Source organism: Balaenoptera ricei, chromosome 11, assembly GCF_028023285.1.
Source record: "Balaenoptera ricei isolate mBalRic1 chromosome 11, mBalRic1.hap2, whole genome shotgun sequence".
In the NCBI taxonomy this organism is placed as follows: Eukaryota; Metazoa; Chordata; class Mammalia; order Artiodactyla; family Balaenopteridae; genus Balaenoptera; species Balaenoptera ricei.
The window spans coordinates 24,174,274-24,197,714 of NC_082649.1; the positions used below are offsets into that span (position 1 = coordinate 24,174,274).

At 53.0% G+C, this 23,441-nt stretch overlaps 5 protein-coding genes across 8 annotated transcripts; 3 read left to right on the top strand and 2 right to left on the bottom strand.

Annotated features, from left to right (window-relative positions):
* The first annotated feature begins 4,572 nt into the window (after window positions 1–4,572).
* LTA (lymphotoxin alpha) lies at window positions 4,573–6,101 on the top strand. Its single transcript, XM_059940724.1, has 4 exons — window positions 4,573–4,723; window positions 5,129–5,236; window positions 5,322–5,427; window positions 5,641–6,101. The coding sequence occupies exons 2-4, from the start codon at window positions 5,138–5,140 to the stop codon at window positions 6,051–6,053; spliced, it is 618 nt and encodes a 205-aa protein (XP_059796707.1). The 5' UTR covers window positions 4,573–4,723; window positions 5,129–5,137; the 3' UTR covers window positions 6,054–6,101.
* Window positions 6,102–8,123: 2,022 nt separating this feature from the next.
* Window positions 8,124–9,927, top strand: TNF (tumor necrosis factor). The gene is made up of 4 exons (XM_059940725.1): window positions 8,124–8,309; window positions 8,894–8,939; window positions 9,129–9,176; window positions 9,506–9,927. Exons 1-4 carry the CDS (start codon window positions 8,124–8,126, stop codon window positions 9,925–9,927), a joined length of 702 nt encoding a protein of 233 aa, XP_059796708.1.
* Window positions 9,928–12,516: 2,589 nt separating this feature from the next.
* LTB (lymphotoxin beta) lies at window positions 12,517–14,544 on the bottom strand. 3 transcript variants are annotated; one of them, XM_059940726.1, is made up of 4 exons: window positions 14,304–14,544; window positions 13,832–13,883; window positions 13,560–13,634; window positions 12,517–13,139 (listed from the first exon to the last, which is right to left on the bottom strand). In XM_059940726.1, the coding sequence occupies exons 1-4, from the start codon at window positions 14,463–14,465 to the stop codon at window positions 12,685–12,687; spliced, it is 744 nt and encodes a 247-aa protein (XP_059796709.1). In that variant the 5' UTR covers window positions 14,466–14,544; the 3' UTR covers window positions 12,517–12,684. The 3 variants fall into 3 exon arrangements, with proteins under 3 accessions (XP_059796709.1, XP_059796711.1, XP_059796710.1); XM_059940728.1 differs by having other exon boundaries at window positions 12,517–13,297; window positions 13,560–13,738; XM_059940727.1 differs by having other exon boundaries at window positions 13,020–13,139; window positions 13,560–13,738.
* A 2,984-nt stretch (window positions 14,545–17,528) lies between these two features.
* LST1 (leukocyte specific transcript 1) lies at window positions 17,529–20,257 on the top strand. 2 transcript variants are annotated; one of them, XM_059940729.1, is made up of 4 exons: window positions 17,529–17,596; window positions 19,038–19,136; window positions 19,468–19,490; window positions 20,025–20,257. In XM_059940729.1, exons 1-4 carry the CDS (start codon window positions 17,530–17,532, stop codon window positions 20,172–20,174), a joined length of 339 nt encoding a protein of 112 aa, XP_059796712.1. In that variant the 5' UTR covers window position 17,529; the 3' UTR covers window positions 20,175–20,257. The 2 variants fall into 2 exon arrangements, with proteins under 2 accessions (XP_059796712.1, XP_059796713.1); XM_059940730.1 differs by lacking the exon at window positions 17,529–17,596 and adding an exon at window positions 18,569–18,641.
* A 508-nt stretch (window positions 20,258–20,765) lies between these two features.
* On the bottom strand, window positions 20,766–22,883 carry NCR3 (natural cytotoxicity triggering receptor 3). The gene is made up of 4 exons (XM_059940731.1): window positions 22,790–22,883; window positions 21,222–21,566; window positions 20,944–21,051; window positions 20,766–20,812 (listed from the first exon to the last, which is right to left on the bottom strand). Exons 1-4 carry the CDS (start codon window positions 22,863–22,865, stop codon window positions 20,766–20,768), a joined length of 576 nt encoding a protein of 191 aa, XP_059796714.1. The 5' UTR covers window positions 22,866–22,883.
* Window positions 22,884–23,441: the final 558 nt, after the last annotated feature.

Consider the following 23,441-nt stretch of genomic DNA (forward strand, 5'->3'; position numbering starts at 1 on the left):
GACTTGGATGTCTGTCCAATAGGTTTAAACTTAAATCCAAAATTGAACTTCTGGTTCTCCCATCCCATCAGAATCCTGCTTCTCTCCCAGTCTCCCCGTCTTCCACCCCACCACCATCCATCCAATCCATCATCTGGTCCTGTCAAGTCTACCCATGAAATATATCCCAATATATCCCAAATTTGTCTACTTCTCTCCATCTTCATGGTGGCCACCATCTTCTCCCCAGGATTACTGCAGTTGCCTCCTAACTGGTGTCCCTGCTTGCAATGTTACCCACTACAGTCCAGTCTAAACACAGGCGCCACAATGACCTTTTAAAAATGTAAATCCAATCACCTCTACCTCAGACCTCCCTCCCTCCTCCCCCCACCCCCACGCAACATGTGCACACCCTGACACCCTCCAGAGCTTCCCATGGTTGAGTAAAATTCAGGTGCATTACCCGTCCTTGCAGGTCCCTGCATGATCGGGCCCCTGCCCCTGCTCTCTGACCTCATCTCCCACCTCTCTCCCACCTCTCTCTGCTCCAGCCACGCTGGCCTCCTTTCTGTTCCTCAACACCCCCAGCTCATTTCCACCTTCTGGCCTTCGCAGTAGCTGTTCCCTTTACCTGGAATGCTTCTCCCCCATACCTTCACTTGGCCACTCTTGTCATTTGGGTCTCAGCTTAAAATGCCATTTACTCAGAAAGGACTTTCCTGACCACTGTGTCTAAAGTAGTTCCCTGCCACTCTTATCACATGGCCCTATCTTATTTCCTCATAGCCCTACTTACTGCCTTCTTCTTCAGTGTATTTCTTTTCTGCCTTGCCTCACTAGAGTGGAAGCTCCACAAGTACAGGTACCTTGTCTGACTTGTTTGCCACTATATTCCTACTGCCTGGAACAGTGCCCAGCACATAGTAAGCTCCCAATAAAGACTTGTTAAATGGAGGCATGGATGAATAATGGGGAAAAGCAGGATAAAGCTCAACTTTAGGCTTGTGGTTCAAATTGAACTTACATTTAGAGTCAGGTTTAACTATAGGATTAGGAATGGGGATGAGTTAATTCCAAGATTAGCTCTAGAAACAGGGCTGGGTTAGTTTAGAGGATAAGTTTATTTGGGGGTTCATTTATTGAGATGTTTAGATTTGAGGTTAGGGTTGAGTTTGAGTTGTGATTTGGGTTGAGGTTAAATATGGGTTAGGATCAAAGTTGATATGTAATCCCACTTTAGGTTTTGAGGCTAGGTTCAAGTTTGAGGCTATTGTCATTTCAGCCTTATTTGGAGGGCTCAGAGATTTCACTAGTTTCTCCACAGAGACCACTGTAGAAACTGTATATCCCTCGGTTTGGAGCACAAGACTCCAGTCATCACCCCTCCCACTCAGGGAAAGTCCCAAACCAACTGCTGGCCTCCTCAAGAAAGAAACTGAGTTTCACACAACCTCCAAAACTGAGATTGAAACCAACATTGGCCCATCACAAGGAGCATCCTTCAGCACATAGCAAATGCCTGTGACACGGAGCTTCGGCCCAGTTCTCACCCTTCCTTCCTCTCTGTCTCTCATGTCTCCCCATCACTTGTCCTCATCTTCCCCTTTTTTTTCTTCAGTGCCCCAGTCTTTCTCTCTGACCGAAGTTTCTCCGTTTCTCTCTATTTCTCACCGTTAATTGCAACACCATTTTACATTTTAATATAGCCGAGTTCTCCTAGTCCATTGGCTCCTACCATTGGAGAGGCAGAAAGAGATAGCAGGAAGAAAAAGGGACTCCAGAGAAAGAGGGACACAGAGGAAAGGAAAGGAGCAGGGACCAAGAGGGAGGCCAACAGTGACACAAGACACAGTGAGGTTAAAAGAAATAAGATGAAACCAAGATAGAGACCAAGATATTTAAAAGAGGCCTCTGTGGCTACCCTTCTTCCGCCATCACATCTGGTCAGCCACCAAGACCTGTAGATTTTGCCTAGAAACTCTCTCCTCCTCTTCATTCTCCTGCTACTGCCTCGATTTAAATGCAGGCTCTTGTCACCTCCTTGCTGAGTTGTTGCAAAACCCCCCTAACTGGTCTCCACACTTCTGGTTTCCCCTCCAGACCCCAAATCCCATTCCTCAATTCATTCTTCATGTAGCATCCAGACTCATGTTTTAAACATACCAATCTGGGTGGGTCCCTCTCTCACTCAAAAATTTTGGTAGCTCCCCATCACAATTACAATGAAATCCAAACCTCTTTTCTTGGTTTTAAACCCCTAAGGATGTGGTCTCAGCTTACCTCCCAAGCCTCATCTCTGCTCCTTTTATGTGTACTCACTTGCACAGGTTAGTGCACTTCATACTCTCTTTTACCTCCAGTCTTTGCACCTTCTATTCCCTCTATCAGGAATGCCCTTCACCATCTTGGCCTTGATACTTAATGCCTGAATCACCTCTCCCCCAGGCCAAGTGTGATGGCTTTACTGTGGGCTGCCATAAGCCCACTGTCACAGAACCCACACTAGTCTTTGAGCTCCCAGAGGTCAGGGGACTGTCTTTCACATCTGTTTCCTCAATGCCTTGTGCAGATGCTCAATAAATGTTTGTGAAATAGAGAGAAAGCTAAAGAGATGGAATGAAGGAATTCCCTGGTGGTCCAGTGGTTAGGACACCGCACTTTCACTGCCGTGGCCCGGGTTCAATCCCTGGTCAGGGAACTAAGATCCTGCAAGCCACGAGGCACAGCCAAAAAAACCCAAAAAGATGGAATGAAAAGAAGTAATAGGTTAGACTAGGAAGGCATGAAAGGCAAAGTTGCAGGGCCTCAAGTAGCGGGGAGGAAAACAGGAGAACTAGCTGATGCACACCCTGAATATCACTTATGTGCCACAGGACACCAAGACACCTCAGGAACTTTCTGCCCAGTGCAGCAGAGGGAGGGCTTTAGTTTCCATCACCACCATCCTCAGCCCCAGCCCCTCCAAAAACCTCCAAATGAAAGCATAACAAGTTAGTAAGAGTAATAATAATATTTGAGGGGGCCAATTGTTATTTTCTCAATCTCATGAAATGTGACTAAAATCATCTTTAGAAACCTTGCTTTTTTTTTTTTTAACCTGCAACCTGCAAGCTAAGCGAAAACTCGCTCATGTTCAATAACGTTCATATCAACGTTTTTCATACTAGCCAAAAACTAGAAACGAACCAAATGCCCATTAACAGAAAAATAGATAAGTAAATTAGAGTATATTCACACAACATCACATCACAATGAAATAAAAATCACTGATACACACAACAATATACATGAATCTCACAAACATAACGTTGAGAGAAAGAAGCCAAATACAGATGAGTAAAGTCTGTGTGATTTCATGTATATGAGGCTCAAAAGCTGGAAGAACTAATCTATAGTTGTAGAGGTCAGAAAGTGGTTGGTTATCTTTGGAAGGTATGAACTGGGAGGGAGCACGAGAGAACCTTCTGGGGACCTAAAACTATGTTGGGCCCGTGAGCCACAATTACTGAGCCTGTGCATCTGGAGCCTGTGCTCCGCAACAAGAGAGGCCGCGATAGTGAGAGGCCCGCGCACCGTGATGAAGAGTGGCCCCCGCTTGCCACAACTAGAGAAAGCCCTCGCACAGAAACGAAGACACAACACAGACATAAATAAATAAGTAAATAAATAAAAATAAATTAAAAAAAAAAAAAAACTATGTTGAACTGGATGGTGGCTACATGGCCATAAACAGATGGGAAAGTTCATCAGGCTGCCCACTTAGGAGACGTGCACCTCACTGTACCTGAGTTCTACATCAATAGAAGGGGGAAATCCTTAATCATTTTACAACAGTGTATTGGCTTTACAAGTGCAGCTGCAAGACAAGTCCCTTTGCTGTCCCCACCCTGCCCTAGGTCGCCACCCTTAAGCTCCACCTGTGTGGAATTCTGAAGCATCCCCTGTAGAGAACTTTAGCAATTGCCACATTCCTTGATCCTGGAATGTGTTTGTTTGGGGTTATATAAATCTGATCTGTGGAGCCCACCTGAGGTCGGGATGAGGTGGAGGGCATCCTTCAGCAGTGAGACAAGACCTCATCATACGTGAGTTCATGGCTCATCGTGAGCGGGATCTTCCAAACCAGAACACTTTTGAGAGTAAAAGGGGGTCCATGAATATTTCTACCAGGACAACAGGCATAAACCAGGATGTACCAGGCAGGAGGGTATATAATGGAACTTCTTGATATGAAACCTGACAGACAAACTGGAAAATGCACATACTGGGACAAGTGTGACTTGAGTCTTTGGGACAAGGACAGGGGTACAAGAGGAGGAAATGTGCACAGAGAGAAGCCTGTAATCAGCCAAGGGTGCAGAGGTGTTATACATAATTGCTCTTCAGGGAACTGGGCCTCCAGCCCACGCCCCAGCTGCTCCCCTTCTCCTCCTCCTCTGAATTTACTGTCCCTTCTCTGGAACTCCTAAGCCTGACCCCCGCTCCCTGGCCCTCCCAGCCCACAGTTCCCCTGACCCCACTCCCTTTCCCAGAACTCAGTCGTCTGAGCCCCCAGCCTGCGGTTCTCTCCTAGGCCTCAGCCTTTCCTGCCTTCGACTGAAACAGCAGCATCTTCTAAGCCCTGGGGGCTTCCCCGGGCCCCAGCCCCGGCCTAGAACCCGCCCGCCGCCTGCCACGCTGCCACTGCCGCTTCCTCTATAAAGGGACCCAGGCGTCCCGGCCAAGGGGCCCCGCACAGCAGGTGAGACTCTCCCACCCCATCTCCTTGGGCTTCCCCGGCTGTGGACTCCTTCCCTCGGGGCGTTCAGTCCCTCCACCTGGGCCTCGGCCCCTCCTGCACCTCCTGCTTGGGCCTGGGCCTGGGCCGTGGCCTTGGTGGGTTTGGTTTTGGTTTGTTCCCCTCTCTCTGACTCTTTATCTGTCAATCTCTTTCTTTCTGTCTGTGTCACACATTCTGATCCCTCTCTGTTCCCTTCTCATCTCTGTTCCTCTCTCTCTCTCTCCCCCTGCTCACCTGGGGTTTCCCTGACTGCATCTTGTCCCCTTCTCTGTCTGTCGCCCCGTCTCTCAGGGTGGCTGTCTCCACGGGCAGGAGGCCCGTCTTCCGCATCGCGCCCCGCCCCGCTCACTGTCTCTCTCCCTGCAGGTTCTCCCCATGACACCACCTGGACGTCTCTACCTCCTGAGGGTGTGCAGCACCCCCCTACTCCTCCTCCTTCTGGGACTGCTGCTGGCCCTGCCGCGCGAGGCCCAGGTGAGGCAGCAGGGCAATGGGGACTGTGTGGGCAGCCCAGCCTGACCTTGGGCCTGAGGACCTCTCTGACTCTGTTCTCCCCTAGGGGCTCTCTGGTGTTGGCCTCCCACCCTCAACTGCACAGCCTGCCCATCAGCACCCCCCGAATCACTTCACCCGAGGCACCTTCAAACCTGCCGCTCACCTTGTTGGTAAACATTCACCTGCCCTCTTAGACATGTAGCCCCCAGCCCTCCTCCCATCCCCCTTCAGGGACCCAAGCATCCCCTCCAGCTCACCCCCACTCCCACTCCCTTCTGTCCTCCCAACCATCCCCCAGGAACTCAGTCCAGCACCTGCTTCCTCAGGGATTGAGACCTCTGACCCCCAGGTCCTTGACTGCCATCCCCTCTGGCTCTTCCTAGGAGACCCCAGCACCCAGGACTCACTGCGCTGGAGAGCAAACACGGATCGTGCCTTCCTCCGCCACGGCTTCTCTCTGAGCAACAATTCCCTCCTGGTCCCCACCAGTGGCCTCTACTTTGTCTACTCCCAGGTGGTCTTCTCCGGGGAAGGCTGCTTCCCCAAGGCCACCCCCACCCCTCTCTACCTGGCCCACGAGGTCCATCTCTTCTCCTCCCAGTACCCATTCCACGTGCCTCTCCTCAGCGCTCAGAAGTCCGTGTGCCCAGGGCCACAGGGACCTTGGGTGCGCTCAGTGTACCAGGGGGCTGTGTTCCTGCTCACTCGGGGAGACCAGCTATCCACTCACACAGATGGCATCTCCCACCTGCTCCTCAGCCCCAGTAGTGTCTTCTTCGGAGCCTTTGCTCTATAGAAAAATCCAGAAAGAAAAAATTTGGTTTCAAGGCCTTCTCCCCATTTTGCCTCCATTCTGACCACTTCAGGGGTCACCACACCTCTCCTTTGACCGTTCCATCAGTCTCAAGTCTTCCCCCGTTCTCGGCACCTGGAGCTTCCAAAGAAGGAATTCTAGGCACCCCAGGGGGCCACACCTTCCTGAACCACCCCGGATGCTCGGCTGAGGACTTCAAGCCTGCCTGGAAATGCCCGCCCAGAGCCCTTCCTCTGCCCTGCCCGTCTAGGGGGCCTTGCCCTGGACATGGAAGGGGAGCTGACACATGAGGGAGCTTGGGTGGATGACTGGGGGCAGGGAGGGGGGTTATTTATGAAGGGAAAAAAATTTAAATTATTTATTTATGGAGGATGGAGAGAAGGGGGACGGCAGAAGAAAGAGATAATACACCCAAGAGATGAAGAGTGAGAGGGCGTGGGCACAAGGATGACCTAGCAAGAGAGAAAAAGAGTGGGTCTGAGGGACCAAGGGGCTCTGGAAGGAAGTGAAAGGCTCTTAAGAGCCAGCCATTGCTTGACTGGACACCCCACGAGGAGATATCTGACCCTTGATGAAGCCCAATAAACCTCTTTTCTCTGAAATGCTGTCTGCCTGTATCTGTCTGTCTGGGAGGGGAGAATTCCCCAGATGTCTCTAAGGAATGGAGGGAGGACAGGAATCAGAGGGACAGGAGCTGTGGGCATACAGAAAGGCCTAAGGGGCTCTGGTGAAATATGGTGGCCTCACAGGGGTGAGAGGAGACCAGAGGATAAGCTGAGAAGACAAAGGAAAGATGCAGGTCCAAAGTCTGGAGAAGGGGAGGTCAGGGAACCCCTGAGGAATGGGGGTTACAGGAGGCTTCTGAGGAGCAGTGACCACACTGAAGGGTGTTTGTTTGGGACTGTGGAGGAGGAGCATGAGGCCCCCTGGAAGACGTGGCCATGCCAGGGCCCCGAGGAGTGGGAGAGCCTCCAAGGCTGGGGGACTGGAAAACATAGGGGACATTTCAGGAGACATGGTCATGGGCAGGGGCTCTGAGGGCCAGGGCTGTCTCCAGGAAACTGGAGGGAGCAGGGAATTCTTTGCAGATACATGGCCACACACAGGGACTCTGAAGGGTGGGGTCTTCATGCAAAAATTGGGGCATCACATGCCCTTGGAAGCCAAGACTGAAACCAGCACCAGAGTTTTGGTGAGTCCCCGGTCAGAGTGAAAGGAGAAGGCCTGCCGTGGTGGGGTTCGTGAATTCCCAGCGTCTCTTTCACTCCTCTGGGGCTGTCCCAGGCTTGTCCCTGCCATCCTCCCCCAGCCCTTGCAGAGCCTCAAGCTTCCCTTCCTCCAGCTCCTCTTGCCCCCAGGGACCCAAACACACATCTCAGGACCCAGCACAGTTTCCCCCAAGTTTTCTCTCCATTAAGGACTCAGCTTTCTGAAGCCCCTCCCATTTCTAGTTCTACCGTTACCTGAGTCCGGTCTGGAAATCAGAAGGAAATCGGCCACAGAACTCATCCCCCAAAGAAATGGAAACAGTGGGAACTGGGGGGCAGAGGGGAAATGGGGTCCAGCCTCCAGGGTCCTACATCTACAGCAGTAACTGGCCCAGGGAGCCCCCCTCAGAATCCGGGTGGGTAGGGTAGGAAGTATCCTTGATGCCTGGGTGTCCCCAACTTTCCAAACCCCCGCCCCCGTGATGGAGAAGAAACCGAGACAGAAGGTGTAGGACCCGCTACCGCTTCCTCCAGATGAGCTCATGGGTTTCTCCACCAAGGAAGTTTTCCGCTGGTTGAATGAGAGCCTTTCCCCGCCCTCCTCTCACCCCAGAGCGTATAAATGCAGCTGTTTGCACACCCAGCCAGCAGAAGCTCCCAGAGCGAGGACACCAGGGGACCAGCCAGGAGAGAGACAAGCAACTCCAGACCCCCCTGGAAATAACCTCCCAGACCACACACCCCCACCCCGACAGGCAGCCAGACGACTCACTCCCTCTAACACAGCCTGCCACAGGGCTCTACCGTCTCCCAGCTGGACTTGAGCCCTTCAGAAAAAGACAGCATGAGCACTGAAAGCATGATCCGGGATGTGGAGCTGGCAGAGGAGGCGCTCTCCAAGACGGCAGGGGGCTCCCAGGGTTCCAGAAGGTGCTTGTGTCTCAGCCTCTTCTCCTTCTTCCTGGTCGCAGGAGCCACCACGCTCTTCTGCCTGCTGCACTTCGGGGTAATCGGCCCCCAGAGGGAAGAGGTGAGTCCCTGGCCAGCCTTGGCTCATTCTCTCACCCAGAGAGAAATGGGAGAGGAAAAATGGCGAGATATGGGGTGGGGGAAAGAGGTGTGCTGATGGGGAGGCTTGGGGAGGCAAATAGTGGAGAAAGATGGGGAGGCAGAAGGAGACGTGGAGAGAGATGGGGGAAGAGAAGGAAGGATGGAGAAATAGGGTGCCTGGCGCATGGGCGTTGCTCTCTAAATATTTGTCGAATGAATGAATGAGTAAGCAGGGATTTAGATATAAAGAGAGATGTGTAGACAGATAAGGGATATGGGTAGAAAGATGGGGAAGAAAACAAGTCATCTGGATAAAGGTGGTGAGACAGAAGGAGATACAGCAGGTATGAAAGAGAGCTAGGAAAGATGAAGCTAAGGGTGTCTGGCACACGGAAGGAACTCAATGCAAGAACTGTTAAATGCATGGATGAATGAAAAAAATGGATGAATGGGGAGAGAAAACGAGACACATCAGGGCAGAGAGTACAAGCTAGAGAAGCAGCCGGCTGTTTCTCCTTCAGGGGTGACTTGCTTTGATACTAATCCTCCTTCTTCTCCCAACAGTTCCCAACTGGCTACTCCATCATCAGCCCTCTGGCTCAGACACTCAGTAAGTGTCTCCAAAGCCTCTCTCCTAATTCTGGGCTTGGGTGGGGGTAGGGGTTAGTCCTGGGATGGAAGCAGTAGGGGAAATTTGGAGTTTGGGTTTGGGGGAAGGAGGAAAGGAGGTCAAAGTAGTGGGATATTTTCTGGGAAGCTTAAGGGTCTCTCACCTTCTTCTTTTCTCTTTCCTCCTCAGGATCATCTTCTGAAACCTCAAGTAACAAGCCCGTAGCCCATGTTGTAGGTAAGAGTTCTGAGGATGTGTCTGGGGGATGAAGAAGCAGATGGGATGGAGAGGGGTAGGATTTGGCAGCTGAAGCCAGGCTGAGGGTAGACAGACCTTGGAGACAGGGTGAGAAGGTCTCACTGAGCTCAAGGGGAGGGTGGAGGATACTTAGAACTTGAGGGGGATACTCAGAACCTCATGGCCAGATGGGATGTGGGAAGACAGACAGAGGGGACAGGAACCGGATGTGGGGGGGGGGTGGGCAGAACTTGAGGGCCAGGATGTGGAGAGTGGAACTGACAGGGTCACAGTGACTCACCCCTCCCTCTTTTTCTCCCTCCCTCCAGCCAACCTCAGTGCTCAGGGGCAGCTCCGGTGGCTGAACACATATGCCAACACCCTCCTGGCCAACAGCGTGAAGCTGGAAGACAACCAGCTGGTGGTGCCGACAGACGGGCTGTACCTCATCTACTCCCAGGTCCTCTTCAGGGGCCAAGGCTGCCCTTCCACCCACTTGTTCCTCACCCACACCATCAGCCGCATCGCTGTCTCCTACCAGACCAAGGTCAACCTCCTCTCTGCCATCAAGAGCCCTTGCCAGAGGGAGACGCCAGAGGGGGCTGAGGCCAAGCCCTGGTATGAGCCCATCTACCTGGGAGGGGTCTTCCAGCTGGAGAAGGGTGATCGACTCAGTGCTGAGATCAACCTGCCCGACTATCTGGACTTTGCTGAGTCTGGGCAGGTCTACTTTGGGATCATTGCCCTGTGAGGGGGCAGGACATCCATCCTCTCCCACCTCAATTACTTTATTATTTACTCCTTCAGACCCCCTCATCCCCTTCTGGTTTAGAAAGAGAATTAGGGGCTCAGGGCTGGGCTCCAAGCTTAGAACTTTAAACAACAACAACACTTAGAAATCAGGGATGCAGGGAAGTGTGGCCTGGACAATGGGGCACTGACCACCACCAAGAATTGGAACTGGGGCTCTGGAACTCACTGGGGTCCTCGTGTTTGGATTCCTGGATGCAACCTGGGACAGCCAGAATGTGGGGGCCAGGGGAACTTGGGTTCTGACTGGAACACTTCAGAACACTCCTTAAGAAGATCTCACCCAGAACTTGACATGAGTGGACTTCAGGCCTCCCTTTCTTCCAATGTTTCCAGACTTCCCTGAGATGCGGAGCCCAGCCGCACCCCAACGGGGCCAGTTCCCTCTATTTATGTTTGCACTTGTGATTATTTATTATTTATTTATTATTTATTTATTTACTAATGAATGTATTTATTCAGGAGGTCAAGGTGTCCTGGGAGACCCAATGTAGAGGCTGCCTTGGCTCAGATGTGTTTTCTGTGAAAACGGAGCTGAACTGTAGGTCATTCCCACCCTGCCTCCTGGCCTCTGTGTCTCCTTTTGCTTATGTTTTTAAAAAATATTTATCTGATCAAGTTGCCTAAATAATGCTGATTTGGTGACTGACTTGTCGCTACATCACTGAACCTCTGCTCCCCAGGGGAGTCGTGTCTGTAACCGCCCTACTGGTCAGTGGCGAGAAATAAAGTGTGCTTAGAAAAGAAATATGGCGTCTTCCTGGGAATTAATTCTTCATTGGCCTCTCCTTGGGGGTGAGACGTGGCTCCCTGAAGTTCTTTCTCCACAGGGCTTAAGATCCCTGCACCTCACTCCTTGGACTGCTGGGGCTCAGGAGACCCTACATAAAACAAAGCCCAGCTGAATATGCCCCTCCCCCAAGAAAGGAACCTGAACTTAATTAACTCTCCCTCAGGGCACTGGAATTTCCAACTCTGGGAATTCCTATCCAAGCGGGGGAAGTCCTGCAGCTCAGATGAGATTTCCGGCTGTTGCGGCCTGAGCGAAAGACCCGGGGAGCGGCCAAATTCTCAGGTACCTGAATCACAGCCAAGGGACTTCCAGACAGTCAGGCACCTGGGCTCCAAACCACCTGATCCCGCCCCACGCCCCTCCCCGTGCCAGCGCAGTCCTAACTGTGCAACCTGAACCAGTCACTGAACCTCGTCTATCAAAGAGAAGTAGGAACGCCCACCACACACGGGGCCCTGTGAGAACAGAAGACCTAAACTCTACAACAGAGCACCTAGCGGAGCACTTGGTGAATTCTGGCTTTCTCCCTTTTCCCAGCCCCCAGTCTTCTACCCGCTTCCATCTCTCAGTGGATGGAATTGAAGAGGAGGAAGAAAATAAAAAACAAGGAATAAGATGTAGGTGAAGGACCCACCCCCCATGCCAGCTTGGTCTCCCTGATTTTCTCGGCGAATGATGAGGAGAGGGATGGGAGGTGGGTGAAGTGGAAAGAGAAATGCATTCCACCCCTCCAGGAAGGCGCTTCTGGACACAGAGTCAAAGACAAATATGGAATCAGAAATGAAGACTCAGAGAGTGGCAGCCCTCACTGGGCTCTGAAGTTGGGCTTTCCTTCCTGCTAGCGTTGCCAGGCAGGGGGAAAACTGTGCGGTGTGCCGCAGATGTGGGGTGACCCACTGGGGTAACCTAGATAGAGCCTTGGATCCTCCTCGGCCTCCTCTAGCTCAGGGCTGAAAGTCGGTCATGGAGTGAAGGGGCTGCTGTTACTCACTCTGGGGCCCTGACACTTGCCCACTTATGGAAAGGGGACCTGAAGTGTGACTGAGGGGTGAGGACCTTCCATCCCACCCTGGACAGGGCCAGGTGACATCAGTTTTTCCTCCTCCCCCTCCTCCCCAGGTTCTCCCTGGTGTCCTCGGGCACTATCCCCACCCCATCTCTCTTTCTCAACCACCCTCCCAACTCCTTCAGCCTCCTCCCTTCATGCCCCGGTCCCCACCCCCACTCCCCCGCTCCCCGAGCTGTGGGTCTTCCCTTGGAGAAGAGTCAACTGTGGCTAACAGGGCCTTCAGGCAGCTAGCAGGGCAGAAACGCTGTCCCCTCTGTGCTTCATTATCAACCCTATTCAGGTTTACTCTGCTGGCTGGGCCTTTCTGAGTGGTGCTTGCCTTCCCCGGTAATGACCCCTATCACTACCGGGAGGGACCCAAGAGAGAAGAGTGCAGTGTTGAGTCTGCGGGGACCATGTGGCCTTGAGAATCAGGTTGCTTGGAGATGCTCTGGGGTTTGTGGAGAGCCCTTTCCTTCTACCCTCCAAATGGGCTAATGCTGGGGCAAGGCCAGTCAGAGGCAGGGGTGGGTGGGACCCACAGATCCCCATCCCAGGGAACAGAGGCCACGCCAGGTGTTATGAATTGCTTCAAGCGACCAGAAAAATAGAGAGCCTATTTAACCAACATTTGTGTACCCACCCTGAATGAAGACACATTAGCATCTCAGCATCTGTACCGGCAGCACTAAAGTTTTACATTCTTTATTTTCACCAGGCTCAAAATCAGTTTCTAAACAGTCTTCTACATTTTCGCCAAGGCCATGGGGTCCCTGGTGTCTGGGTCCCCAATATCTAGGCTGATTCGTTCACATACTCCCACCATGCAGTAGTCGTTTTAGGGACGCGGGTAGCCCTCACCCCACCATCACCGCCCCAAAGAAGGTCTTTCCTCTCCTGTAGTCCACCATATCGGGGTGACTGATATTGACGTACACTCTCTCGCCCCTCCGGAGCTGCACCAGGCCACCGAACCCCACGCTCGTGTACCAGAGGGGCCCGTACTCGTGCCTCCGGGCGGGGTCCAAGACTGGGGTCACGGTCTCCGCGCCCTCGAGCAGCAGCTCGGGACTCCCCGATCCATAGGCGCCCCCCGCCCGGTACAGCCGGCTGAGCAGCGTGACCGAGCGGTCCAGGGGGTCCCCGCCGGGAGGGGGCGCCCGGCCCCGGTAGCCGACGTGACAGTAGAGGTAATAGAGGCCGTCCTGCGGGAGGGCCAGCCCCTCGGCGCCCGAGAACTGCGTCCCGCTCCTCAGAAAAGCCTCTTCTTTCTTCGCCTCCCAGCCTAGCCCCTGCCCCCTGGTCCAAGCGCCTGCGGAGAAACGGGCCAGTTGGCTCTCGGAAATCCGATCCTGAAAGGAGTGATCCAGGCCCGGGACTTCTGGGAGGGTGGGCATGAGGGACAGTTGGGGCTTTTAACCCACTGCAGGAGTCCAGCCGGGCTGGGGGAGCGGGGTGATGGCGCTCCCTCTGCAATGAGTACGAGTTGGGACTGAGGGCACCTTGGTGTGCGGTACGGAGCGCTGTGGTGGGGAGATCCAGGCCGGGTTTTGCCTCCTCCGGCGCGGGGGGAAAGCGAGAAGCTAGAATGCTGGACGAGCAGAAGAGTGCGTACGATAGAAGCGGCGAAGCAGGTGGGCAACCCAGCACGGCAGTAACAGAGCAAAGGGACCCTAACTGTGGGCGAGCAGAACTGGCACCCTTGGACTCTTCAGGTCTATGAGATCCTTACCAATGAGGTGGGCAGCCGGGAGCCTGGGGCTGAGATCTGTTTCTGCCTCCTCCTCCACCGGCAGCTCCCCGGACTCTGGAAGGGGCGAAGAGTCCACGGTTGGGGGCAGGGCGGCCACCCACGTGTAGTCACCTTGAGAGGACAAGGCGCCAGGGCCCAGGGATGGGGCACCTGGATTCCTGAAGGAAGAGAGTATCTGGGGATGCAGATGGATGGGAGCTGGGAGTCCCTGAGGGGCAGAAGCAGGGGAGGGGGAGATGGTCGGCTCTTACCAAATCGCTGATGGGCCTGTGCTTGGGCGCCTGGGTCAGCGGTCCCTGTTACCTGAGTGGGTGGGGTCACAGGGCCCAGAGTTCAGTCTTAGCTGATGCCAACCCCACCCCTCCCATTCCCAACATAGATGCAAGCTCCAGACTTGGGGTTTCTCCCGCCAGCCCCAGCCTCAAAACACACCTCCCTGGAATGGAGAGCAAGCAAGGCATCTGTACTTGGGCAGAGAGACAGAGGCCCAAGTATGTCTTGGGAAGAGGAGAAGAGACATACAGACAACCAGAAAGGGGCTTGGTGACATCAGGGCACAACAGCATCACAGGAACGTGGAAAGAGAACCAGCAAAGAGACAGAGAAGACATCCCCACTGGGGGACAGCCAAGCCAGCTGAGCAGGAGGAGGCAAGAGGCATAGCCAGAGGTGAGTGAGCATCAGCAATATACGGCCCTTGGAGGATTTGTGGCAGCCACTCACCAGTCCTCCCTGCTCCTGGGGCACCAAGGCCAGCACAGCCAGAACAGTGATAGGCACAGCCAGCAGGAGGGTCACCAAGGAAGTGGCTCCTGCGACAGCCAGCAGGAGGCATCCCTTCCCCTGGGGCCTCCTACCCCGGCACTCCAGCCCCAGTGCCCCCATTGAGACTGAGCCAGGGCCAGGGCAGGGGGGCTTTCATACCTCAGGGGTGGGGCCACCCCCTCCCTGTAGACCCACACACCTGGCTGGGACTTTCCGAACACCCCTGCTCCCCTCACCCTGCTTCCTGTTTACCCAGAGCTAGGGTGGGGCAGCTGGATGCCTGGGTTCTCTGAACTGGGGAGGGAGTTGAGGTGAAGAGACAGGCTTTCAGGGTAGAGCTGGAGGGGGCCTTAGAGATCTTCTGACTCAGTGGGAAGGGAAACTGAGGCCCAGAGAGGGAAACTAGCTTGCAGAAAGTCAGGCAGCTACAATGAGAACACAGAACTCCAGATAGCTAGTGTGGTCTGCATTCTTCTTCATTTTTTTAAAATTAATTGATTAATTTATTTTTTTATTTTGGCTGCACTGGGTCTTCGTTGCTGCGCACGGGCTTTCTCTAGTTGCAGTGAGCAGGAACTACTCTTCGTTGCGGTGCACGGGCTTCTCATTGCAGTGGCTTCTCTTGTTGCGGAGCACGGGATCTAGGCACGCGGGCTTCAGTAGTTGTGGCACGCGGGCTCGCAGGCTCTAGAACGCAGGCTCAGTAGTTGTGGCACACAGGCTTAGTTGCTCCGCGGCATGTGGGATCTTCGTGGACCAGGAATTGAACCCGTGTTCCCTTCATTGGCAGGTGGATTCTTAACCACCATGCCATCAGGGAAGTCCCTGGTCTGCATTCTTCTGCACCCCAGAGGTGGGTGCTGGAGGGAGGGCTGCATCCATATCCCTGAGGTCAAGGGCTGGAATAGGAGGACGAGAACTGGAATCTTCAGGGATGGATGTCTAGGTTCCTAAGAAGAACCTGTCCCCACATTGGACTGACCTCCTCCTCCCATTCCCTTGCTGCCTCCAAGCACCCAGAGCTAGGTGAGAAAGGCAGAGTTAAGCCAATCCACGGTGATGGCAGCTGAAGGGGGCCTCAGCCTCACCACTGACTATTGACTCACTGAGGAGGGATGGAAATAGAGCATTACCTCCCTTGCTACACAGAGTGTAGACAGGAGAGCGATGAGGCATCCACCCCCAAAGAGCTTCACAGTCTAGAATGAGCTCCATCCATTTAGTAGATGCTGACTAAGTGTTAAGTGAAGAAAGGACAAAAGGATGAATGAGTAAGCGAAACAAAGCAGTAAGGACCAAATGAATGGTATAGTAGGCAGAGCAGTAGGAGTTGAAGGGAGGAAAAACCAGGTCAAGAAAGTTGGAGGTGGTCCCAGATCACTTCCCCTTCTTGATAACTCTGTGTGTTCAGGTAATAATAATAATAATAACAACATAGCTAATATCCAGATAGCATTTGGTATGTGCCTGTCACTAATCTACACACTTTATATATAATAATGCTCTTTCTTTCTTCCTTCCTTTTTCTTTCTTTCCTTCCTTCCTTCTCTCTTTCTTTCTTTCTTCCTTCCTTCCTTCCTTCCTTTATTCCTTTCTTTTTGGCCACACGGCGCAGCATGCGGGATCTTATTTCCCCAACCAGAGATCAAACCCGTGCCCCCTGCAGTGGAAGCGTGGATTCTTAACCACTGGACCTCCAGGGAAGTCCTATAATAATGCTTTTAATCCTGATAAAAATTCTAAGAGAGGGACTTCCCTGGTGGCACAGTGGTTAAGAATCACGGGCTCCATAGCAAAGAGAAGCCACCGTATTGAGAAGCCGGCGCACCGCAACAAAGAGTAGCCCCCACTCGCCGCAACCAGAGAAAGCCTGAGCGCAGCAATGGAGACCCAGTGCAGCCAAAAATAAATAAATAAAATAAATAAATTTATTTTAAAAACCCCCAAAAAACTCTAAGAGGTAACTGAGGCACAGAGAAGTTAAAGAACTTGTGGAAGGTCACACAGTAGTAGCAGAGACAGGATTTGAACGCAGGCAGTCTGGCTCCATGCCGTTAACCACAAGACAGTTTAAAAAGTGAGCACTGACTTCAGATTTGTCCATTTCAGGGTATGTAAATCTTACCTTCCTCACTCCCCCCAAAAAAGAATAGGGAAACAAATACTGAACTTGAGTCAATGATAAGCATGGTAAAGGGTTTAGAGGTAAAATGTACTGAGGTTTGCAACTTTGAAAGGTATCAAAAAATGAGATGGATTGATAGATATATGATAAAGCAAATATATAGAAGAATATTAATTGTAGAATCTAGGTGGTAGGGATAGGTTCACTGTACAATTCTTTCAATTTTTTTCTGTTTGAATGTTTTAATAATAAAACATTTTGAAACAATATTTTCCTACTGTCCTGCATGGGAACACTGTGGATGGGGGAAGGGAAGGAAGTAGCAGAAAATTTCTCGATCTGGAGAAGGAAATGCAAATGCTTATGGGCCCAGGCACCAGATCTCCTCTTCAGTCCTTGCTTCCACATGAGCTCCCACGTCTTCACCCTCCTCAAGGACTAGGTGTGCCATCCTCCAGCAGTTATCTCCCTCTCCATCACAGTGCCACTATGAGGCCTTCATCCAGGTCCTTGGACTACCACCCTTACTTTTGTGCTCAATATCAGAATGCTGCTCCCTGCAGGAAGGCCATCTGGATTGCCCACACCTCTTCTCCCAACACCAACTTGTCATCAACTTTCTGTCCTAGATCTATCAGCAGTGCTCATGTCGATCTAGTCTGGCTGTCTCTGACTCTCCTGTTTGTTAATCAGTCAGCCAAGTGCCCTGTTAGATACAGCCCCAGAATACCAGGAGAGTTACCCAAATCCACCAGAACTCCCAGTCTGCCTTGGGAGCTGGAGTGTGTGTCCACACATACCAGGATCATGAGCTCTCAGCGACACAGTGTAATTGGGAAAAGTGAATCAGGGAAGGCACCTAGAAGGTATATGATCACTGATGACTTGCAGGATCAATAGGATGGCTGGAGCTGACAGGGATCACAGGCTGAATTATAGTCCTAGGAGTCTGAAAGGAAAAGATGTTGTAACCCTAACCCTCAAAGCCTAACTTCCTCTCCTAACAATGCTAGGAGGCACCCAGGCTGGGGGAGAAGTTAAACCAGAGGAGGGGCAGGAATGTCTGAGGTGGCAACACTTTACCCAGGCAGCTCCGGTCAGTCTGGAGTCTGGCCACAGACTCTAGGTAAGCCGGGCGAGAGCAGGGAACCCCCATGAAGGAAACCCAGGGAGGGGACAGTCACCCCGAGAGTGAGGTGAGTCTAAGATGAAGGAAGGGAGAATATGGCTTTGAGGTTCCCTGGGCCCTGAGGGAATCCTCTGTCTGGCCTCTGTCTGCGCTCCCCAGAGAAATTTAAACAATCCACTTCTGCCGCCACTCCCCGTCATGGCCACCGCAGGCCCTCCTCCCCACCTTCCACCCCCCACATCCCAGCCTTCCTCTTGAACCCAGGATGGTCTCAGTTTCTACACCCTGGTCACCGCATCTGGCTCTGGATGAAGTCAGCAGCCCCCTCTTTGCCCTCAAACAGGAACCAGTGGTTGTAGGGCAGGAAGTGCCTGAGGGGAAGTTATGGGCCCCAGACACTCCTCCATGTCCCACTTCAGCCCCAGCAGTATCTGCCCAAGGGAAGCGGCTCTCCACACCAGCCAAGTGGGGGCTCCCCTTTCCTGAGTTGCTCTGGGGCTGAGGGAGCGGCCGTAGCTGCCAGGTGGCGCTGGACACCACCTTCCCTATTTTCCCACCCGTCCCCACACACCCTCCGGACCCCAGCTCCTGCCTCAGCCCCCTCACCGGAAACTAGAACTATCCAGTGCTGGAGAGGCCCCTATGAACCAGTTGGTCAGCCTAGGGTTGGAGAAACAGAGTGGGCTCTGGAGCTGGACAGAGCTGGCCTTGAACCCCAGCTCTGCCACTTCTGGGCTGGACGTCCTTGTCGGAGTCCAGCCTCGAGTCTCAGGTCCTTCACCAAGGAAATGGGCACCATAATACCCTACATTGTTATGGGGATTAGTGGTGACAAATAGAAAGAGCCCAGTTCAGGGTTGGCACATAGCTAAGGCTCCTCAGTCTGGGAAACGATTGTAACAGAGGCCCCGGACTTTACAGATGAGGAACTTGGGGCACGTGACTCACCCCAGGCCATTTAGCCTGGAAGAGCAGCGCTAGGTTTCCCAACCTGCAGGCTAGTCTTCAGTCCCCAACCTAATGAAAGCTTGTGAGGCAAACGGTAAGGTAACCCTCCGCCCAGGGAGGGTTGTGGTGCACAGGGAACAGTGGATAAAAAGCCGTGTGTGCGCGGGTCGTGGGTAGGTGGCCAGGGTCTCTCGGGGCCAGCCAGTGCAGGGGACAAGGGACTTCATGGGGAGGCCCAGAGAGGGCAGCAGTGGTGGTGGGAGGTTTCTGAGGGGCGAGTGGTCTCGGGGACGAGCAAGGTCACTGATGAGGGATGGCCACCTCTGGGAGGAGGTGACGGAACACAGTCTGGGGTGAAGAACCTCTGAGAGAATGATTTTCTGCCTCTAAAACTGTTGGAGAAAGGAGCTGAGATCCCCGACCAACGAGGAGGATGGGGTAAGCTGAAGAGAGAAATGGGCCCTCTGACACTCACCCCTTTTCCCTGCAGGGATATACCCTTACCTATATGGGGGCCTAGGGCTGGGGGTGCTCCTGCCCCTCGCTATGGTCGTTCTGTCCATCTGCCTGTGTCGGCTCCGTGGGAGAGGTGAGCCCCACCCTCACCTCCCTCGTACCCCCTCGCCCCTCACCCCCAGGCAGCACCCTGTGCCGCCCAACACACACCCTTTCCTACTGTGCTCCCAGACGCCCCCATCAACCCTGACTCGCCCCTCCTCCCTGAGGAAGGGGGCAGAAGTTGGGTGGGAGAGGGGAGGGGAGAGTGTCCAAAGAGAGAGACCTTGGCTTTTGGCTGTGGGAACCACAGGGAGGTTGGCAAGTGAGGAAACACCTGCTGGGGGGGTGGGGAGTGAGCGAGGAGGGCTGGGAGGTGGCACAAGGGAGGCAAGGGCCGAGCTGAGCTTCTTCTTTTCTTCCAGTGAGGAGGCTGGAGAGGAGCTGGGTGAGTCTGGGGCAGGGAAGTGCGTGATGGGGCAACAAGAGGGGACTGAGGTCGGGGGGCAGGAGAAGAGGGAGAAACAGGAGCAGGAGAGACAGAGAGACAGAGGAAGTAAGAGAGAAGCAGAAAGAGGGAAATAAGGGATGAGAAGAAGAGAGGAAAGGAAAGGAGTAGAGATGGAAAGAAGAAATAAGACAGAAAGGAGAGAGAGGGGAAGAAATGAGGGAGATAGGGACAAAAGTGAGAGGGAAAAATCAGAGAGAGAATGAGAGAGACACAGGGAAAACGAGAGAAATCAAGAGAAAAAGTAAGAGAAGGAGATTAAGAGTGATAGAGGGGGAGAGTGAGAGAGTAAGAGAGACACAAAGAGAAAAGGACAAGAGAGAGAGACGGAAAGAGAGAGAGAGGGAGAGAACGCGCAAATAGAGGCAATGAGGTAAGAAAGTGGGGCGGGGGGGCAGCAAGAACTCAGAGGGGAGTGTCAGGGGAGGGAGGCTCCTGGGGACCTCCTGTCAGCACCCTCCGCCCCGGCCCCAGGCCCAGCTCTCGAAACAGGAGCCCCACTATGCGTCCCTGCTGAGGCTGCCTGAACGGGAGGGACCTGGCCCCGGCAACCAAGAAAGGGAAGGCAGCAAGGAGGACCCCAGCACGGACTACGCCTGCATTGCCAAGAACAAACCCATCTGAGCACCTCCAGACACCTCGTCCAACCCAGGCGGGTGGTCAGGGCCATCCTGTGGTTCACCCAGTAAAGACCATGGTCTCGCCACCCTCTGTGTCTCAGGCTTCTCCATCCACCTCAAGCCCCAGCTCAACAGGGCCACCATCAAAACCTAAGCAACTTACTCTCCCACCCATTCTTACCCACCTGGGATTCACTGGGTGAAGAAGAGTGTTTAGGGACCCAAGCTCCCCTGAAGGCCAGAAAAGAGCATTTGTCTGTGGGCCATTGAGAAGTAGAACTAATCATGTCTGATATTCCACTTTTCTCAGAACAAAGGGCCTTAGCCTCCTGGGTGGGAGAAGGAGGTGTGTTGAGTCTCAGGATGATGGTGGGAGGGGACTCTAGGCACAATCCTGGGAAGCTCCCTCCTTGGACCTTTCCAGACCAGAATTGGTAGAAGGGAGAGTAAGAGTTGGGAGAACCCAGAACAGGGCACATTGGGGCATCTAGAGATAGAGCAGGAAATACACAAAAGGAGTTAATGGTGGGGCAGAGAGGGATTTATTGGGGGGTCTCTTGAAGAACTTGGGATCACTGGGGTCTGAAATCACTCATCAGAGGCCATCCAAGGAGTGGCAGTGTGTTCCCATGTGACAGTGGCCTGGTGGAGAGGCCACAGGAGTAGCTCAGTGCTGCAGCCCTCCTTCTCTTCTTGGTCTCTGTCTCCGCCTGCTCCAGCCCTCTCAGTGCCCCTCCCATCTCTGCGCCCATTGTCCCGGCTCCACTACTCACATTTGCCCTGGTAATAGATGGTGCTGCCCATGGCCACTGAGAGAAAGCTGAAGGCATAGAACCCAGCCCGAAGGAGGAAGACTGTGCCGGCCGCTAGCTGAGGAGGTCCTGCATGTGGGCGGGGATGGGGAGGGGGAGAAGGGCTTAGGAAAGGAGACCCTGGGAAGGAGCGTGCACAGGCTTAGGGAGGACAGCGGGCCTCAGGGAAGGACTCTCAACTCGACTACCAGGGAGAGTGGGGCCTCCGGCCAAGGAGGCACAGCTTCCCAGCACCTCACCTTTCTCCACCACCAGCAGAGTCCCATTCCCTGTTCCGACACCCAGGCCCAGCACCTCCACCCTGCACACGTAGACTCCGGCGTCACGGGCTCGGGTGTCCCAGATGTGCAGCTCAGCCTGGTGGTCACAGAGGAAGCGGGAAGAGGGAAGAGGGGCCAGGCGGCCCCTGAACTCTGAGGTCTCATTCCTCACCTCCTTCCCTGGGGCCACTTTGTCCTGGTACCACGTGACAGAACCAATGGCCAATTTCCCTTGGCTGGCATTGAAGGAACAGGGCAGGAAGGCAGGGGTGCCCTCCTGGGTACGGATCTCAGGGGGCTGGGACACCCAGAGAGCACAGGATCCTGGGGGCAGAGAGAAGACCCAGAGAAACGCCTCCCCAATTACTCCAAAGAGAAAGGACAAGAGAGCTTGCAGTAGACTATCCCTGCTGTACCCCACCCACAGAGGGCCCAGAGGGATGAGCACTTTAGATGTCTCATTAATCCTTTCCTCTTTACCAATCTAATTTCTTAACATTGCTTATTAAATTGTTTTTCAAATTCTTTCCCATACCAACTCTCACCCTCACCCTCTCCCATCATTCTCCAGTTCCGTTCACTAGTAACATTTTGCTGAAATTTAACTTGTCACAGTGAAAGTGAAGCTCATTCATGAATGTGGCTGCCTAGTTAACTAATAGCATTAATTATATTATTCCAGGTATTATCTTAGTACTAATAGCATTCTGTAGCATACCATCCTTGCTACTTTGGTTTTTTTTTGTTAAAGAGCATTAACTAATTAAATCTCCAGGTGAAGACATGGCTATAATTGCTTGGGATCCCTATTTAACTTACCTAAATTGATGAATTAAACCAATTATTAAAATTCTTGATTAAATTCTCTAGTTAATGAAATTTACTAATCATTCTTCTATTTCAGTGATTCTCAAACTTGAGAGCACGTTGGAATCACCTGGAGGGCTTGTTAAAACAGGCCCCACTCCCAGACTCCACTCCCAGAATTTTTTATTCAGTGGGTCTGGAGTGGGTCCTGAGAATTTGCCCTAGGTCCCCGCTGATGCTGATGCTGGTCTGGAATCCACACTGCCTTTAGTTAATGAATATGTATGACAATTAAAATCAGTTTCATTAAGAAACTTAACTTAGATTTAATTAGATCTCCTAAACTCCTAATTATATCTAGACCCTAGATAATAAGCCTTGTTTAATAAGTTTATTAAACTCATCGAATTAAAACTGACCCCTTAAAAAGATTTGACCCCTTCCTTCAAGCCCTTCCTTCCTTCAAGCCCTTTTTTTACTGGTTCTTTAAACTTTATCTTGTTAGGAACGTGGCTGGGAAGGAAGAGTTCTGGGATGGAAGCTGGAGAATGACCTTCCCAGCTGGTGACAGGGAGGGAACTGCGAACTGGGGAAGCCCACTGGGTATCAGCTTTATGGAGGGACCCCCTGCTTTCAGCCCCCACCCAGTCTGCTCCCCCGGGACATCTATGTCCAGCCTCCCCCATCCTCCATCCTCCCAGCCCCACACCCCTCAGGGTCCTGGGAGAAACCCCTGTCACCTGGATGGACCGTGATGAAGATGAGCAACAGCATTCGGGCCATGTCAAAGGGTGTTCCTGTTGACGAGGGGGACATGAGCAGTGAGGTCTGGGTGGAGGAAAACAACCCACTAGTTTTGACCAGGACTTTGGTCACTGGATGGGGGTGGGGAGCTTCCTGTGACACACAGGACTCACACATCACTTACAAAGGACCTCAACTCCCTAGGGCCTCGGGCATCAGATGCACACCTCCCTGAGGAAAGAGGATGCTGCTGACGGTGATATCTGGGTCGTTAGGAGGTGGGGGCAGCATGTGGGCATGTTGCCTAAGTGTTTGAGGGGGAGGGTGGGGCTTAGATGGCCGGTAATGCTAGGGTGGGTGGGTGGACGGGTGAGACCAGGATGTGGTTCCCCTATTTTTTGAGGTTCAAGAAGACCAACCCTTTACCAAGAATTAGCCTCCAAGAGCCTTTCTGGGCTCAGAGCTAACCTACTTCCCCTCCCCTTGGCTCAATAGTGCCCAGGTCCACCCCATCTATTCCCTTCCTTCGAGTCCGGCCCTCCCCCAGGGCTGCTCTAGAAATTCTATAAGTGAGAGGATTAGCAGAAGTCAGCTGATTGGTGGCGGCAGGGAGTTGCCAGGGACTTTGTCTGGAAGCTGCATTTGCGT